The 17752-nt window shown below is 38.1% G+C and overlaps 1 protein-coding gene across 3 annotated transcripts in view; it reads right to left on the reverse strand.

Moving 5' to 3' along the window:
• Window positions 1–11978: 11978 nt before the first annotated feature.
• LOC145979701 (MAP kinase-interacting serine/threonine-protein kinase 1-like) overlaps window positions 11979–17752 on the reverse strand; it is a 169507-nt gene continuing 163733 nt past the window's right edge. For all 3 annotated transcript variants that reach the window (XM_083112678.1, XM_083112677.1, XM_083112679.1), the window contains 3 exons: window positions 16825–17019; window positions 14533–14741; window positions 11979–13912 (listed from right to left, as the gene is read on the reverse strand). In XM_083112678.1, coding sequence (XP_082968804.1) covers window positions 13639–13912; window positions 14533–14741; window positions 16825–17019 — 678 coding nt within the window. In that variant the 3' untranslated portion in view covers window positions 11979–13638. The remainder of the gene's footprint in view (window positions 13913–14532; window positions 14742–16824; window positions 17020–17752) is intronic.

Here is a 17752-nt window from a genome sequence, read left to right on the forward strand (position 1 = left end):
TTCCCTACGAGATGCTTCATTCTGTGCAACGATCTTTGCGTGGGCGCCTCGTTGCCTGTATCGCAGCTGACGGCCACCACTTTGAACATACACTTTGACAGGTTTTCGCTTCTTACGCAGTGGTTCTTCGACATACTGTCATGGTCATTTTCATTATGCTGTAACACTGTCAAATACATGGTGCTGACGATGTCTACTGGATTTTTTCTTCCTTTAACACGTTCTGTCTTCATCTTGTCCAATGACTTCCGACATCTCATACTTGTACATGCCGTGGTACTGACGGTCAAGTGGGCCACTTGTTAGTTTGTTTACATATTTTCACATGGCCATATCTTCGTTCCTATATGCAGTAGATGCATGAGACCAACGGCGTTCTGTTTCTCTGCGTGTGCTCTTTTATATTATGCATGTTATTGTATATCGTTCCATGACTTTGCTCCAGATGCCCCATTTGTCGATATTTTTCGACCCACCCCATACCTCCGATTTACGAGCCCCATTTGATATTATTGTTTCCCGCAAACCTCACATCGCTACTGTTTCTGGTTTCTTCGCTATTTCAGGTGGTACTTTTAGGTGCCTCACGCGGTATATATATAGTCTTGGAAAGAAAAGGATCAAGGGCCTCCTCGGTAGCATCGTCGCCTTGTAATCAAGGGGTTCCGGGTTCGATACCCAGTGGAAATTCGTAGTGGTTCGGATCCCACTTTACACCGTAGAACCAGTCCCGATTAGCCTTACTGTGTATAATGTGGACTTAAAACACCAACTCAATCAATCAAAAAATTGGAAAGGAAAATGATTTTCTTCTGTAGCCCCCAACAGTCTACGGATATACTCTCGCGAAATACACGGCCATCAATCGGGAAACTAAATGCAGAATGGCTGATACACCAAGAACAATGTTATTAATCTTTAGATTTCTAAATTTGCTGAAAAAAAATGAGAAGTAGATAAAACCCTTTTCCGTGGCTTTAGATATAAAGTGCTGGAACCAGATTTACATGTATTGCAACAGTGCAAATATGAAATGTGTGCGTAATGAGTTCAAGCTAGGCATCTCATGTGTACCGGAATCGAATCCGGTATCTCTTAGTTTAAGGGCGGGCCCGAGTCTTGTATGGCATCTGATTGTTCACTTAGGAAATGATGACGATAAGAAATTATATGCACACGTCTAATTTCTTAAAATTAATCTTATTTGTGTGTGGAAAACTGAATATATGATGGCACTGGATAAAACAAAGTTCCCACACGCTCAAATAATTACGCTCTCGTCTTTGGTTCGGCAGGTTCTACAACCTGCCCGGGTTCGATTCCCGATGGAGACACATCGTTTGTTCGGATCTCACTTTAAACTGTAGGTCCAGTTCCGATTAGCCTTACTGTGCATAAAGTGGACTTAAAACACCAGTTCAATTAATCAATCAATTGAAAGGTTCAAGGTTCGATCCCTGGTGGTCAGGCCGGTAGCCAGAATTTGATTTCGGAAGGGGCTTATCCCTTATCGGCAGCCGCCATCTAAAGACGAAAAGGTTGGGGGGAGGAGTAAATGTGCTGAAGATGAATTTCTTGGTATATTGCAACTTACCGTTTAATCCTGTTAATGAAGTAAATTTAATTACTACTACACATTATTAAAATCAGATATTTGTAAGATTTCGGGAAAGGACTGAAGGAAGCTCCCGGGCCCCTTCCCTGGTTATGCGTATGCTTGTGTTAGTTCCAAAATTTCTGTGCTGTTCCAACATCGTAAGGACAATTTGGGAAGTACTTGAAAGCGACATGGAAGCAAATTCTGCTCTCGAAACTATGGGACTTGATGTGATGACCACGTGCAACCGAATGAAAGAACTCTTCACAGGCCTTGTCCCTCAATATTAATTTTACTGATTAATTGTACGTTTTTCTCGGCCTCCTCGATGACGCAGTGATAGCGTCGCCGCCTTGCAATCAAGGGGTCCCGGGTTCGATACCCGGTGGATGCACATAGTGGTTCGGATCCCCGATTAGCCTTACTGTGCATTCAGTGGACTTAAAACTCGAACTCGATAATTGGAAGGTTTTAGAAGAACTAAACATGACTTTTTATGCATCGTACAACTTTGCTTCTTTTCACCCTACTTTTACAGTTTTTCTTCCTAAGAATTCAACTGAGTATAACACGCTAAGAAACCAGAGGTCCAAGGTTCGGACATTGGGCAGGTATGGTTGTATCATGTCTGTCCCATTGCCATTCCTTCGGCTCATCATTCATCCTCATCGTCGCATTTAATCCAAGAGGTAGAAAAGAGGCGTAATATAGAAATATACAGAGTGTTTCAGAGCGACCCAGACACTACCTTTTTTCTCGAGAACGGATCGTATCAAGTTGAAACAAAAAACATGCACTACTAAGTTCGGCCCAAAGAATCCGTAGAAAGTATTTGCAATATCCCGAAAGCCACCCTTTGTGGTTTTAGTGGGGGGGCACATGCCCCGTTCGTGCGATTTTCAAATGGGAAGGGTATGTTTGGAATGCAGATACGGAAAGGCGGGGAAAAAAATACGATTGTCATATAAAACATTTGTCTTTACCACCTACCGTTTTCCGTGTAGAAAATGGTTTTGCAAAAAAAGGAAGGTGAGCCAAATCGAGTATACCGAGCTTAACAATTAAGATAAGTGCAGCACCATAACAGTTTCTGAAAGTGCAGGACACAAGCTTTCCAACGATATGCCACATGATGACTGCGGGACTAAAAAAGGATGAAACCGCGAGACCCAAAAAAGGGGGTCTAAAGTTAGGGAAGGACTCGAAAATTTCAAATGGCAAGGGGGGTCGAGTAACACCTCGTTTTAAAGGTCACAGAAAACGTGTAAAGGATGCGAACATGATTTTGTAATCCACTGACCGGTTTCAAAATGACGACCAAAACAATTCCGACCCCTGAAGTTGTTGTTCCAAAGTGTGGAATTACGTACGTAAATAGCAAAACACAAACACTGGACAGAGTACATGAGATCCTGTACAAAGAATGCCAGCGGAACAGCTGTTTATTCGTGACAAGGTTTCTAAATGGTTACTGGTTCGCTACCATTGTCAGACCATGTCACCCGTCACATGTAACGTCAGTGTACTGAACGTCCAGGTGAGAGGTTTGCGGTTTCGTATTAGTACATGCCTCTGTAAGTGTACAACATGCAGTGAGTAGAACTTCAGGTCCATTGTGTACGAGTAGGAATAAGCATAAGCCCACGTGTTGGGTAGGCTGCAGTACACAACACAGCATGCTGGCCCAGTCGACAAATTACAAAGTACGCCAATTGCCGATGCGTCCAGTTCCATTTGACTGCACGTACGCTGTTCCCACTGCCCGATTCAACAAAGGCAATCGGAAAGTACCACGAGTCGAGGTGTGACGAGCTCTCCTGCATAGCAGTCGGTTCCAGTGTGCTTCCACTGATAACGCGAATACGCCCCTCCAATCTTGGTCTCATTCACCGTTGCCTGTTACAAGTGGTTGCATCGTCGAAGGCATTGTGTGGTACCTCAGGACGTTCTACAGTGCATTCCTCGCGGGTAGTGTGCATTCCTGTACTTAATTCGCAGTGGCAAATTGTTGAATGTGAACTAAAAATGCCTTTCACGAACGAAGAAGCATTTGATGTACTCATGGTCTTGGGTGAGTGCCAACGAAATAGTTCTGCTGCTGCTCGTGTGTATGCTGCAAGGTATCCCGATCGGGAACATCGTTCAAGACGTTTCTCGCACCCTTGCCGATCGTGTACGCAGAAGGGGCAATGTTCAGCCTTCTAGCAGTCACAAACATAAACGCATTGCTCAGCCTGTTCCAGATGAGAGGTATGCTGGTGTACTTTCAACCTTCCATCTCAATCCTCACGTAAGTATCAGGTAAGTTGCTCGTGATTCTGGTGTCAGCGCAAGTACAGTGAGAAGGATTTTAAAGAATCACAGATTTCATCCGTACCACGTATCCTTGCATTAAGAGCTACACGGAACTGATTTTCAAAGCAGGCTAGACTTTTGCATGTGGTCTCAAGCTCAAGTGAATGCAAATCTTCGATTCTTTGACGAAATGTTGTGGTCTGACGAGGCTACATTTAAAAGTGATGGTCAGGTAAATCGGTTCAACATGCATTACTGTGCCGCCGAAAACCCACGGTGGATGCAAGAGGTTGATCATCAACGTAGATGGTCTGTGAATGTGTGGTGTGGAATAATTGGACCTAATTTTTTCCAAGCGAGGTTTACGGGTGTTGTGTACCGCACATTTCTTCAAGAAGAATTGCCCAGTCTTCTCGAATACGTCCCCTTACACATCAGAACACACATGTGGCTACAACAAGATGGCTGCCCAGCACATTTTGAGCTGACAGCGAGGAATCAGGTGAATGCAATGTTTCGTGGTCGCTGGGTAGGTAGAGGTTGGCCTGTGCCCTGGCCTCCTAGGTCACCAGACTTAACATGTTTAGATTATTACCTCTGGGGACGACTGAAAGAAATCGTTTACCAAAATCGCCCTACAACGAGGAACGACATGATCGAGCGCATAGTTGCTGCATGCAGGCAGATTAGTGAGGCAGAAGAATATTGAAGAGGATTCTCTGTGACTTTCAAAATTAAAGTTTCGATTATGACATGCGAGAGATGTACGAAAGCCAATTCCGGCAATCTAACATGTGCAGATGCATTCACGGTAGCTCCATACTTTGCACAACTGATATTGGATGGAGCAGAGATAAGAGGAGCGAAAGCAGCGAGTTAAGTTTTACAAGGGAAATTTTACATGGTGTTTACTTTCATCGGCAGCTGGAGAAAAATGTCAGTGTATTTTTGCACGACGGTATAAACCAGCGTTTTTTTTTCCTTGCGTAGTTGAAAATAAAAGTATGTAATGCAAATGAGCGTCGGGAAGGGCGGGGGTTCGAACCAGTACGTTGACCAGCGCCTAGAATTTGACATCGTTCATTTGAAGTTACAAAAGACAGAAAGTATATTATTTTTATTGTAAATAATAATAACAAATACATTTCAGTTAGATATTATTTCAACCAAACCATGGGCGTTGCCAGAATTTTTTGCTGGAGCTCGGGAAATGATGAAACTTGAATAGTAGAAATAATACCAATAATAAAAAATGATAATAAATTTGTTATTTTACAATTATATACTAATAAAAATAAACAGATGAGTGAATATCTAGTACAAAGTTATTTCACACATTTTTTTGTTCACATTTCACTCAGTGGGAGGATTAAAGTTTAATTGAATATTCTTTAAAATTCACAGTTATTGTATTTGTTATTAAATTTTCATTCGCGAAAAGGCTGTAAAAGGTAGGAGAAGATTTTACTCATAAAGTTTATGTTGTGACCTCTCCCATAAAACTATATATTTTTTGGAATATTGAAAACTGTGGAACCATTTATTTCTTGGATTATATGGTAGAACATGGAGATACAACTTGGTTTCTATATTTTCCTTTAATTTTTTTGATCTAATACACTTTCTACTGTCGCTCTGTTCAAATACTACCTAAATGATCAGGGCGTCCGACTCCCCTCCTTTCGATGCCCATTATTCCAACAGAATAATCAAAGTAAAAAATGCGCGAGATCGAAAAAGTTCAGTGTAAAATGCAGGAACCATATTTTTATTATTGAATCCAAGGAATAGGTGGCTCAAGTTTTTAAAATTCCAAAAATTAGATTTCTTATGTGAGAGGTCGCACTATATGACCAAAATTTACTCCTAACTTAATTCTTTCTTGAACAAGGCCTGTGAATGTAAATAACAAGATATATTACTTTGCATTTCAGTACACTAACTGCATTTGAAATGTAAGAATGAAAATAATAAATAAATAAATAGTTGCACTGCATATTCGCTCATCTGGTGGACCTAATAGCACAGCCTGTCCAAGGAAGGATGTAATAAAATTATTATAGAAATAAAAACTTTTATTAGTTTACAATAGTTATTGTTGTGCAATAACAATAATAACCATTATTATTATTATTATTAATCTTTTAACTTTTATCAGAACCTGAACCCCCTCCTTCGTACAAAAATTTCTGGCTACGGCCATGGTAATGCACTACAATGTAATCAAATAGAACAGTATTTTTAGTAACTTGCACTTTTACATAGCTTTTTAGTAACTTGCACTTTTACATAGCTTTCACAGACCAATTTCATTGTTCTTGTAGCTTATCATTCATGTGGCCTCGCTATGTAAATCGCACAAAAACAAGTCATGTTTTTGTTTTTCATTCGTGCCTGCGTTGAGAAATATCATATTGGAGCATCTGGTACTCACTCATATTTGTGCATAATGGTGAAATCTTTATTTTCCTCTGTGATATCCACAGCACTGACCAGCTATAAAATTCGGGCTGCTCTGCTCTTGTAACTCACAAGATGGAAACTTGTTTCGGCGCAAGGCAACAAAGAATAGCTTTCACAGACCAATTTCATTGTTCTTGTAGCTTATCATTCATGTGGCCTCGCTATGTAAATCGCACAAAAACAAGTCATGTTTTTGTTTTTCATTCGTGCCTGCGTTGAGAAATATCATATTGGAGCATCTGGTACTCACTCATATTTGTGCATAATGGTGAAATCTTTATTTTCCTCTGTGATATCCACAGCACTGACCAGCTATAAAATTCGGGCTGCTCTGCTCTTGTAACTCACAAGATGGAAACTTGTTTCGGCGCAAGGCAACAAAGAATAGCTTTCACAGACCAATTTCATTGTTCTTGTAGCTTATCATTCATGTGGCCTCGCTATGTAAATCGCACAAAAACAAGTCATGTTTTTGTTTTTCATTCGTGCCTGCGTTGAGAAATATCATATTGGAGCATCTGGTACTCACTCATATTTGTGCATAATGGTGAAATCTTTATTTTCCTCTGTGATATCCACAGCACTGACCAGCTATAAAATTCGGGCTGCTCTGCTCTTGTAACTCACAAGATGGAAACTTGTTTCGGCGCAAGGCAACAAAGAATAGCTTTCACAGACCAATTTCATTGTTCTTGTAGCTTATCATTCATGTGGCCTCGCTATGTAAATCGCACAAAAACAAGTCATGTTTTTGTTTTTCATTCGTGCCTGCGTTGAGAAATATCATATTGGAGCATCTGGTACTCACTCATATTTGTGCATAATGGTGAAATCTTTATTTTCCTCTGTGATATCCACAGCACTGACCAGCTATAAAATTCGGGCTGCTCTGCTCTTGTAACTCACAAGATGGAAACTTGTTTCGGCGCAAGGCAACAAAGAATAGCTTTCACAGACCAATTTCATTGTTCTTGTAGCTTATCATTCATGTGGCCTCGCTATGTAAATCGCACAAAAACAAGTCATGTTTTTGTTTTTCATTCGTGCCTGCGTTGAGAAATATCATATTGGAGCATCTGGTACTCACTCATATTTGTGCATAATGGTGAAATCTTTATTTTCCTCTGTGATATCCACAGCACTGACCAGCTATAAAATTCGGGCTGCTCTGCTCTTGTAACTCACAAGATGGAAACTTGTTTCGGCGCAAGGCAACAAAGAATCTTATTTGTAATGTTAACTCAGCACAGAAAACTGTCGTAAAGCACTGATTTAGGGCTTGCTTAGTTGTAACGACCATTTCCTGTTCTAGTAGTTACGTATCTTTTCCAATCCATCATCTCATAGCAAACAGAGACACGTCCTAACACCAAATGCTGCCAATGCGAAGTGCAGACGACTGGATGACGTCACAACATGGCACAGGTGTGTTTTGCACGCAACGCTCGGCTCGAAAATTAGAAACTATTTTCTTTACCTAAAAACGAACACACATGAACGTGGGAAATTGCAGGGGTTATTTGTCGATGGTGTAGATTTTAAAAATGATCTTCAAAAAGTATTGAAAATGTCCATTGTAAGAAGAAGTAGTTTGTCCCATTATTAATTACAATAAGAAGAAGTCTTTCTAGTATGGATTACTGATTTGTAAGAAGAAGAAGTCTTTGCATATTGAATTGGAAGAAGAAGCCTTCCCATATTGGTTACTAGATGATAAGAAGAAGAAGAAATCTTTCCTATACCTTGTAATAACAAGTCTTTCTCATATTGAAGATTCCGTTGGAAGAAGAAGTAGTCTTCCCATACAGATTATTAGATAAAAGAAAAGAAGTCCTTCTTATATTGAATTGGAAGAAGAAGAAGCCTTCCAGTAAAGATTATTGAATCATAACGAGAAGACGTCCTCCCATATCGAAGATTCAGTTGGAAGAAGAAGTCTTCCCATACAGATTATTAGATGATAAGAAAAAGAGGAAGTCCTTCTTATATTGAAGATTGAATTGGAAGAAGAAGCCTTCCAGTAAAGATTATTGAATCATGACGAGAAGAAGTCCTCCCATATTGAAGATTCAGTTGGAAGAAGAAGAAGTCCTCCCATACACATTATTAGATAAGTAGAAGAAGAAGCCGTCCCATACAGATTATTAGATGATAGGAAGAAGTAGTCTTCCTTTAGATATACTTCAATATACCCACAAGGATATATATATGTAGATAAATAGACAGACAGCTTGAATTATGATTATGTATATCCAATGAATGTAATCTGAAGAGAAGAATATAAGGTGCCTTGTACCTTCTGTAGTGGGTTAAATAAGTTGTTTCCTTTCGGTTCCTTAAGGTTATCTTTCAGTTTTAGTTACCCTGGGTTTCTCATGCTTTACCCTGGCCTACGCTGGACTGGTGCTACCCTTTCCGGGACATAGCAGTGCTTGGAGCAGCAGGGAGGACAATTTCAGCATTTGCTGAAGAGGTTATAATCTCCCAAAGTTACTCTACATTTGTGGCATAAGAAATTGTGTTTAGCAACTTGTTGAAATAAATTAGGAAATAAATTTGTTATGTTTCTGTGAATCACCCTGTATTAATGAATATCGAGAACATCGCTTATGTCTTGCAATGCAGCTATAGTATAAAACTTCACATTCACCTCAGTAAAGCTCAAATACGAAATCTTGCAACACATTAATGCGAGTGAAGCGAGCAAGAAAATGTTTACATCCATTTTCTTTGCAGGCTTTCAATATTAATTGAATACTTTCTTAGGATCTCGAGATATTTAGTATTAACCAGCTTCTCTTTTGACACGTTTAGGGTCGAAAATGTGAAGATACCATATCGCTAAATACAGTCTCCAAAATTTAATGTTCGAACTCTCTCCCCACTACAGAAATCCCTTGACAATCTAAGATTTAACACTTTATCAAGGGTTTCCTATCTTCCCTTTAAATTTAATACTCTTATCCTATCACCAAAATTTCTATGTCAATTTTAGACTTGCTGTTGATATTGAAGAGTGGATATGGCCTCCTCCAAAAAATTCATTCTCAGTCTTCATACCAGAATTTCTGCAAGTTTAAGACAATAGTAATACACAAGAATTTGATATCCCCCTCAATTTAATGCTCAATCTCCCTCCAACTAAAATACCTGCAATAATCAAAGACCTACGAGTTGCATACTGTCCTCCCCCCCAAACCCAAATGTCAATTAAGACCTAATATGCAAGATATTTGGATATTTATCCACACAACCCCCCCCCAATTCGATAATACCCTTGAACACTTTATGTTCTTCATCTAATGGATTATATATAGTGCATTTAAGACGTAAAATTTTAAATATATTTTTGAAAAATATATATAATGTTGAATTTTATATTATTTGAAGGGAAAAAATCCCCCCAAAAATTTCGATGGCACTGAATGCGCCATAGTTATTCCCTTTAGGCACCCCTGACTGTGCCTTGTAATAAAGGGGTTCCAGGTTTCACACAGGGTGGTTCAGATTCCACTTTAAACCTGTATGTCCAGTCCCGATTAGCCTTACTGTGCATAAATGGACTTAAAACGACAAATCAACCAACTTTATTGCTGCTTGTAGAAGTGTTGACAAATAGTGTTAAGAACCAAAGACATGGATGTTGTTCTTGCTGAATTCAGCATGAATTTGTTCGTTTACCAAGCACAGTTTAAGGCTCTGAAAAAATATTATTCTCCAACTTCCAGGCCATATTCAGCACATTCATTGTATCCAATTTGATGATTGTTCCTATTGCTTTTAAATAATAATAGAAAGAATTACTTAGTGCAAATGGTAATAATAATCAAGGATATGTTATGTAAATTAGTTTCAAAATAATTGCAAACTTTTTACATGTAGCATTCCAAATTGAGTGTAAAGTTAGTGCTCTGAAAAGTATACTTTAGTGGCAAATAAAAAACAAATATATTGAGCTGATGGAAACGTTTGTCTGAATTCCACACCGAATTAATTTTTGCGAACATTCCGATACAAAATTATTCAACTTAATTGCTCAACTTCATACTCAATGTATTTTAGCGACATACTAACAAAAAAAAAGATAAAAAACTGCAGTATTTCGGATTTGAACCAGCAACTCTTAATTCCTAGGGGGGAGATATGTGACGGGAGTACTTTACAGATACTCTACCACATCGCTTGTAGCAAATGATTTGAAACGTGATGATGATTATGCAAGCTACCAGTTTCCTATACGATGGAACAATTTTTGCTGCAAATTGAATTTTTAATTTTCACTCATTTCATAGTACAAGGTCACCAAAAAAGTTCTTGCTGTTCTTGACGTCCCATTAATCATGCGCTCACACAGAGGAAACTAAATGACGCACGTGCCTGCAAAGCGATCAGGAGTTAGTCTGACCATCGACTGTCAGTAATACAGGCACGTTGCGCACACACAGCAGTCATAGCTCATCCAGTGTCGAAGAGAAATGGAGGTATTGAAGCAGCTTGTTCGCGTGTGTTTGTTGAATGACTTTAAAGTGGGCCTGTCAGCTTCCGCATCAAGTCGCTGCATTTGCCAGGCATTTGGGGAGAATGCCGTGAATGAACACACTGCCAGGCATTGAAATTCCGTTCGGGAGATGCGAGTAGCCTGTTTGTCCTTGCTCACTGGGCACCTGAACACACCCATATTTGATAGCTTGCTCACTGATGACGAAAAGTGGGTCCTCTTATGACACTCTCAAGCGTACCAGACATTAGTTGTCGCCACGTGACCCTGTTCCTCACACTTCCAAGACCACGAAAGTTTATGCTCTTGTATGGTGGAACTGTCGGCAAGTGGTGCATTACGAGCTCCTTACACCTGGTCAGACCAGACTGGATCCTGATTGAGATTACTTCGAAAACTACATGTACATACTGGCCACTGTATTGCTCTTTGTTTATCACTGCTCTAGCACGGCAAGAACTTTTTTGGCTAAATTGTACTTTGCAAGGTGTTCTTATATTTGATATTTATAAACGATTCATAATTATGCCATTTTGTGTTCAAACTTGAGAGCGATTTCCTTTAGATGGACCACCAGCAAGTGCAGTTCCTCAGATTCCAATTTTAACATGCCGAATGGCAAGTATTCTCTAAAATTATTTCTCATACTTATGCTTCAGTTTTTTCTCTTTTAATATAGTTTCTGACTTCATGTTATAAACAGTAATTCCAGATTTGAAGATCATGGAATATTCGAAGTAGTATATGCTTTGAACCATGAGAAGTGGCCACAATATGAAACCGAATGTATGTCGTATGGTGGCAAAGAAATCACTTTGTTACGTGGTAGGGTTGTAATAGAGCCACTGCTCAGTTTGCAACTAATGCTAACATGAAGATGGTACATTGTTTACATCACACACTGCTTCTGATTGGTTATGCTACGCAAGATGTTAAGAAAATCAGGACAAATCTACCCATGAAATATGCCATAGAATGGCAAGAAAATGCTATAGGATTTCTTCACATTACACAGAATTTAGACTTAGCAGAAATGTCAAGGACAATACTTTCATCTAAAGTGGGGCTATGGCTATTCTTAACAGTGTTAGGGAAAGGTTATCACATAATTGATACAAAAACAAATTCTTCTGATGTAACTTTATATTTATCAATTTTTTTGCTTGTTTTTCACAGTTAAAAATAAAGTTTTGTGCTTTTTCCACACATAATTACAATGAACCAGATCTAGTCAGCTGAATCTAGGGGAAAAATAATTCCCTGCATTAGATCCGAAACAAAAAAAAATTAAATTCTGCACAGATGTTCTTGTAAAAAAATATACATGATGCAAGAACTAGATTACAATGAGTTTGAAAAATAACTCTTTTTAATCAAAGACCTTTACACACAATATAACTGAATAAACTTTTAGTGCTAAATATATCAAATAATTGAGTCTATGCTGTCTGAACAGGGCATATTCCCCACAGATAATTTTATTCTATAGTTAAGGAAACCACTATCTTGCAATTTCAGTTATACAAATTTATACATGTACACTGATGTATACAATTTATGCTACTCAATATATTCTTTTTTACTTTCTTTAAAAATATCATATGTGTATTAATATTTGAATGGACTGTTAAGTTTATTTCTTAACTGATGAAATATGGTCTCACTACTTTTATATATATGCTGTTTTTATTGTTGCAAGTACTGCCTTGCGTTTTTAGCCATATTTTTTAAAGTGAGACTAAGCTTTATGTCTAACAGTATAAAAACAAAATAACAAATTTCTTTCTTTTGCATATCAGTCACTCTCTCTCTTACAGGCACACTAGTCCAATCATACGATCTCCCTCTTGTGCTTTACCTACTATGATTATCACAGATAAAGTGCTTATCCCCCATTGCAACAAGAAGCAGAAAAATTATAGTAACGCATTTGGGAAAATAAAATTACTCGTGTATGATGACGAGACTGCGATGAACGGGTGGACCCCATACCAGCTCACAAGTGATTTTTCTTAATTATTATTATTTAAATCATACCGCACGAGGTACACTTATGGCACAGTAATAAAAAAAAATAAAAAAATGCCAAAAAAGCACAAGCAGAGAGATGACTATGCCTATCATACTTATTTACAACTATATACACACACTGAAAACACACATCCCTCTCGCACACTTACAAGACTAGATGCCCCATGGCCCAGATCATAAACTTTGATGTAGAAACTGAGCATTAGGGCATAGTTAATCTTACTTCTACGTAAAAAAAAAAAGATGAAAGGTACGGTAACGAATTGAGCTACTGATTTTTACCCACCCCTCCCTATTCCCCAGCTTTTTTTTTCCATTTTTATTATTTCTTTTTTTGCTGTAAGAATGGTACCTTCTATATGTTATGAAGATTACAAATCTTACAATTAGAGAGGAATATTCAATTCATGATTCTTTGTAAAAGAAAAAAATACTTTGTACAAATTCGTACATTCACCTCCAGCCTTTGCCTTGCACAAGTGGTGCCACTTGCATGAAATTGTTACCATGACTACAAGCTAAAAAAAAAAAAAAAAAAAAGAAAGTGTTGCACAGCATTTTATACAACACAGTCTCTCTCTCGTTAATGGCCCAAAAGGCTTGGAAGCTTAATACAACGCTCCTACCAATATTCTCAACAATCTGCAGCAATTCAACTGCTCCAGCGACCTTGTCCATTAAATCACACAATCGTCTCCCACGGGAGAAAATTTTTTAAAATAAACCCTGAGTATTTTTCTTAAGCCTGTGGGAATCAGCCACTTGGCGACGCGATGGCATCCTGCTTCAGGCTCTGAGCTTTGAGCCTTCGCTGCACGAGCCTGGATTCACTGGGCGGAGACAGACCGAATGGCGGCGTCTGCAGTGACGGAGGGTCCGGGACGATGATCTGGGGTCCTTCACCGGCACTCTCGTCACTCTCAGACAGATGTCGCAGGTCCATATTCATGCTGAAATGTTGAAGAACAACTCTATTCACAGCCATTGCACTTTCTGCAAATGCAGACAACTCCTTGGCACTGTTATTCCTGCAAACAAAAAAAAAAAAAACAAAGCCATAAGCATACACGGAGCATTGAGGGTCAAATTCAATTTATAAAAAAATTAGTTTTCCCGGCATTCATTTAGTTTTACCTCATAAAACATATGCTATTAGGAAAGTCGTAATTTTTACACTTTTTCTAAGTTTCTTAGTCAACAAGAAACAACCAAGCCTACCAAAAGCAAAACCTTTACGGAAATTACATTGAAAAAGTTAAGATACAGTGTATTCTCTTTAATTTGATTTACACAAAAATCTAATTAATAAAAACATGCTTTACAACCACACAAGCAATAATCATAAGGTGTCAATTGTTAAAATTTCATAATGAAAACATACTCCTTACGACGTCAATCTTCCTACTTATGGAACATTACCGATATATAACTTACATTTACTAATTTAAATTAATAATGTGTAATGTGGAAATTCAGTCCCAACTATGATTCGTCATCCCATCCTGAGACCCACTCTTCTATGCATAAGAGTAGCATTCTTTCAGTTAACAATTATTCCAAACAACATACAAGATTCACAGCATGTATATTTATACTACTGTAGCAAATAAGGTACCCACATCTACTTGAAGTTTTAACTCCAACTCACCTCCTAATAACTTGTGGTGTGATGAGAGGTGTTGCTGGCCCTAATCCCTGAACCCAAGGGTGAGACAACACGCTATCGGCTGACAGACGTCTACTTGCTTCCTTCACAAGCAACTTGCGGATCAGATCCCTGGCATCTTCTGAAATGGTGACCCATTCTTTGTCTGGGAATTCGTACCTTCCCTCCTGAATACTGGTAAAAAGCAGTTCCTGCCAAAATTTTAAAAAAAGAAACTGGTAAGTACATAAATATTATGATGTTCAGTAAATCAGTGCACACAAATGCTAAGGAAGGGAGGGAGGGAAAAAAAATGGTATGTACTATGGATGGGAAGCATATCTGTACTATCTGAATTGGCTGTTATGGGCATACTAGTAAAATTGCAGACTCAATATTTATCTATAGTCTGTTTTTCAAAGGAAAACCTATTACAGTCACCTCATTAAGTATTAGTTTAACTAACCACTCACCTTCTTTAAGGAACATTTACTTTTCTTATATCGGATTGGTCAATTTTATATTGGTATTTGGTATTGGCAAAAAAATACATTACTGGTAGGGCCACATATTTATCGTGAATAAAAACTGGACATTTCGGGATCAAAAGTTACATTTCAGTGTTAAAATGGTGAATATAATTCTAAATTTGATTTAACAATTACACTTATTAAACAAAATACAAATTTCCCTTGTAATAGTACATTTATGTAGTTATCACAGTAAACTTTATTCCTGTGTAAAGGACTCCATTTTTGCTTCTCAATCATTTACAACAAAATGAAACAATCTTCCCTGAGTTGCATCACTCATAGGGTAATTCAGACTTCAGAAAGTGGCAACCTCATTAAAAAAACTCTAAATTTCGTATTAAGAGCTTATTTCCCATTTTGCAATTAATTTCATGACAAAACAGGATAGGAAAATCCACCTCACACCTTTCGAATTTCTAAAAAATAAAAATTCAAACTTATTTATTGCTTACGTAAAATGAGTATCTATTTTGTACACCGACAACGTTTCGGGAACCCCTGTTCCCTTCTTCAGGTCCTACATCTCAGCTTTCCGAAAATTGCCATAGCCTCGTCAATTCATACACTTGTTGGGAAAAGAAATTGGTACAATATGGTAAAGGTAAAATATTTGGAAAACACTAAAACCTTTGCTTCACACATGCTCACTGCATTATTTGTTAAAAATAATCACTACAAAACTTTTCACTTAAGAACCAGTGCAAGTTAAAACTTTTAAAAAAGACAAGATGCCCTCTTATCACACTATTCCCATGCAGTCTGCCTGTGCTTTCCTTATCGCAATTTTCGGATAGCTGAAATATAGGACCTGAAGAAGGGAACAGTAGTTTCCGAAACGTTGTCTGTGTACAAAATAGATACTCATTTTACGTTAGTAAATAATTTTGTATTTTTAATATTTAGAAATATGAAAGAATAATATATATATATATATATATATATATATAAAAGTGAGTAAGCCGCACAAACCTGAACTATGAATTACAACATGTGATCTCACATTTCGTATATTCGTCAAAAACTCCTTTAATTATTGGAACATTCCTAGCAGGTACACTATCATTCAAATGCTGTTATGGATTTAGTACTGGTAAAATCATTCAACTTTGAAAAATGGAAAGGATGGGGCAAATATTCTCCTATCACCCCTTCCTAGAGGGAGAAAGGGGGGGGGAGAAATGTGGTATTTTGCAAAAGAATTCAGAAAAATAATCTCTCCAAGCATGAGCTGGACTCAACGAAAAGACCAACAAAACCTACTGCAGCTCACTCAGTGTTTGATGAACATGTGCATAATATAGAATGAATCACAGGCCACCGACGGTGGCCCGACACACTTGAAGATTGGGTTATTATTGATGATATGACAAATGAAAAAAAGGGGGCAAGATGAAGGCTCTCCAACTGTGTAAATACAGTGGAACCTTGATTTTACATTTCTTAGAGACCAAGCTGAACAAACTTAAAATGCGGGAAAATGTAAAACAGAGGAATGTAAAATCAGGGTTCCACTGTACCAGGTTTTGCCTGAAGTTCCCGACTTCAATCCATAACTTAGACAAAAGTTCATGCACAGGCAACAAAGGATATTAATCCAATCCACAAATTCCATCTTAGCACACTTCAATGCATTTAGCTATGATAAAAGACACTGACAGGCTGGCTCCTCTAAAAATAAGAACGGTACTTGCTTGATTTTCTAACTCTTTTGTTCTTAACCAAATAAATGAAATTATTTGAGAGGTTAAATCCAACTGCTTACCTGACAAGCATGGCAGTTTTCGCCACGTTCCCAGCCACAGTCTGAGCCACACTTTCCATAGAAAGGCGGATATCCACACAAAAGAATGTACATAATCACACCAAGTGACCAAAGATCACATCGCTTATCATAGGTCGATGCCTCACCAATAAATGCCTCAACAACTTCAGGAGCCATGAACTCAGCACTTCCCACCTAGAAGAAGACAACATCAAGGTAAAATATATGCTTGCATCTAATATGAAAGCATGATATTAGTTGACAAATTTAAAGTTTTTTCACAAGATCATTAATTTACATTTAACCACACATGGTCTAATTTTCAGACTGTCACTTTAAGCTGAAGTAGGCTACATTGTAACACATTAACTGCTAAGTGAGTTGTAGTAAAACGCATGCGACATTTAGCCCAGGGCCTCTTAAAGCATATATACCTCAAATGTCTCTTTACCTTGGGAGTACTATGGTGTGCACGCAACTTACGTTGAGATGCTGTAACATACATGTTATGGCCCCCTGGACATGGGTGAAATGAATACAGTCAATAAATTCAGATTTTCTGTTGTTTTTTTTACCACCCAAGGCCCACTCCAGACAACTAAATACTTGTGGAATGAGAAAATAATATATGGTGTTCCGTATAGGAAGCCGAATGAGAAAATTAAATAAAAATAGGGACAATATCATGAAAATAGTTATATTTCACATATATGCAAGCAGTAACATCTCCCATTTACGTATGAAAGACAATGTCAGGCATATGTCCACCCCTACTGAGTCTGCATGCATTTATATGCTCCACAAAATAATTGATAACCCTCTCGCAGATGTCAGTCCCGATGCCTCCAATCAGCCGTATGATTTCCGCCTTCAGTTCCAAAAGGGTTCGTGGTTTGTTGGAGTACACCTGTGATTTTACAAACCCCCA

The sequence above is a fragment of the Lepisma saccharinum genome, chromosome 26 (genome assembly GCF_977018435.1).
Source record: "Lepisma saccharinum chromosome 26, izLepSacc3.1, whole genome shotgun sequence".
NCBI classification, from domain to species: domain Eukaryota; kingdom Metazoa; phylum Arthropoda; class Insecta; order Zygentoma; family Lepismatidae; genus Lepisma; species Lepisma saccharinum.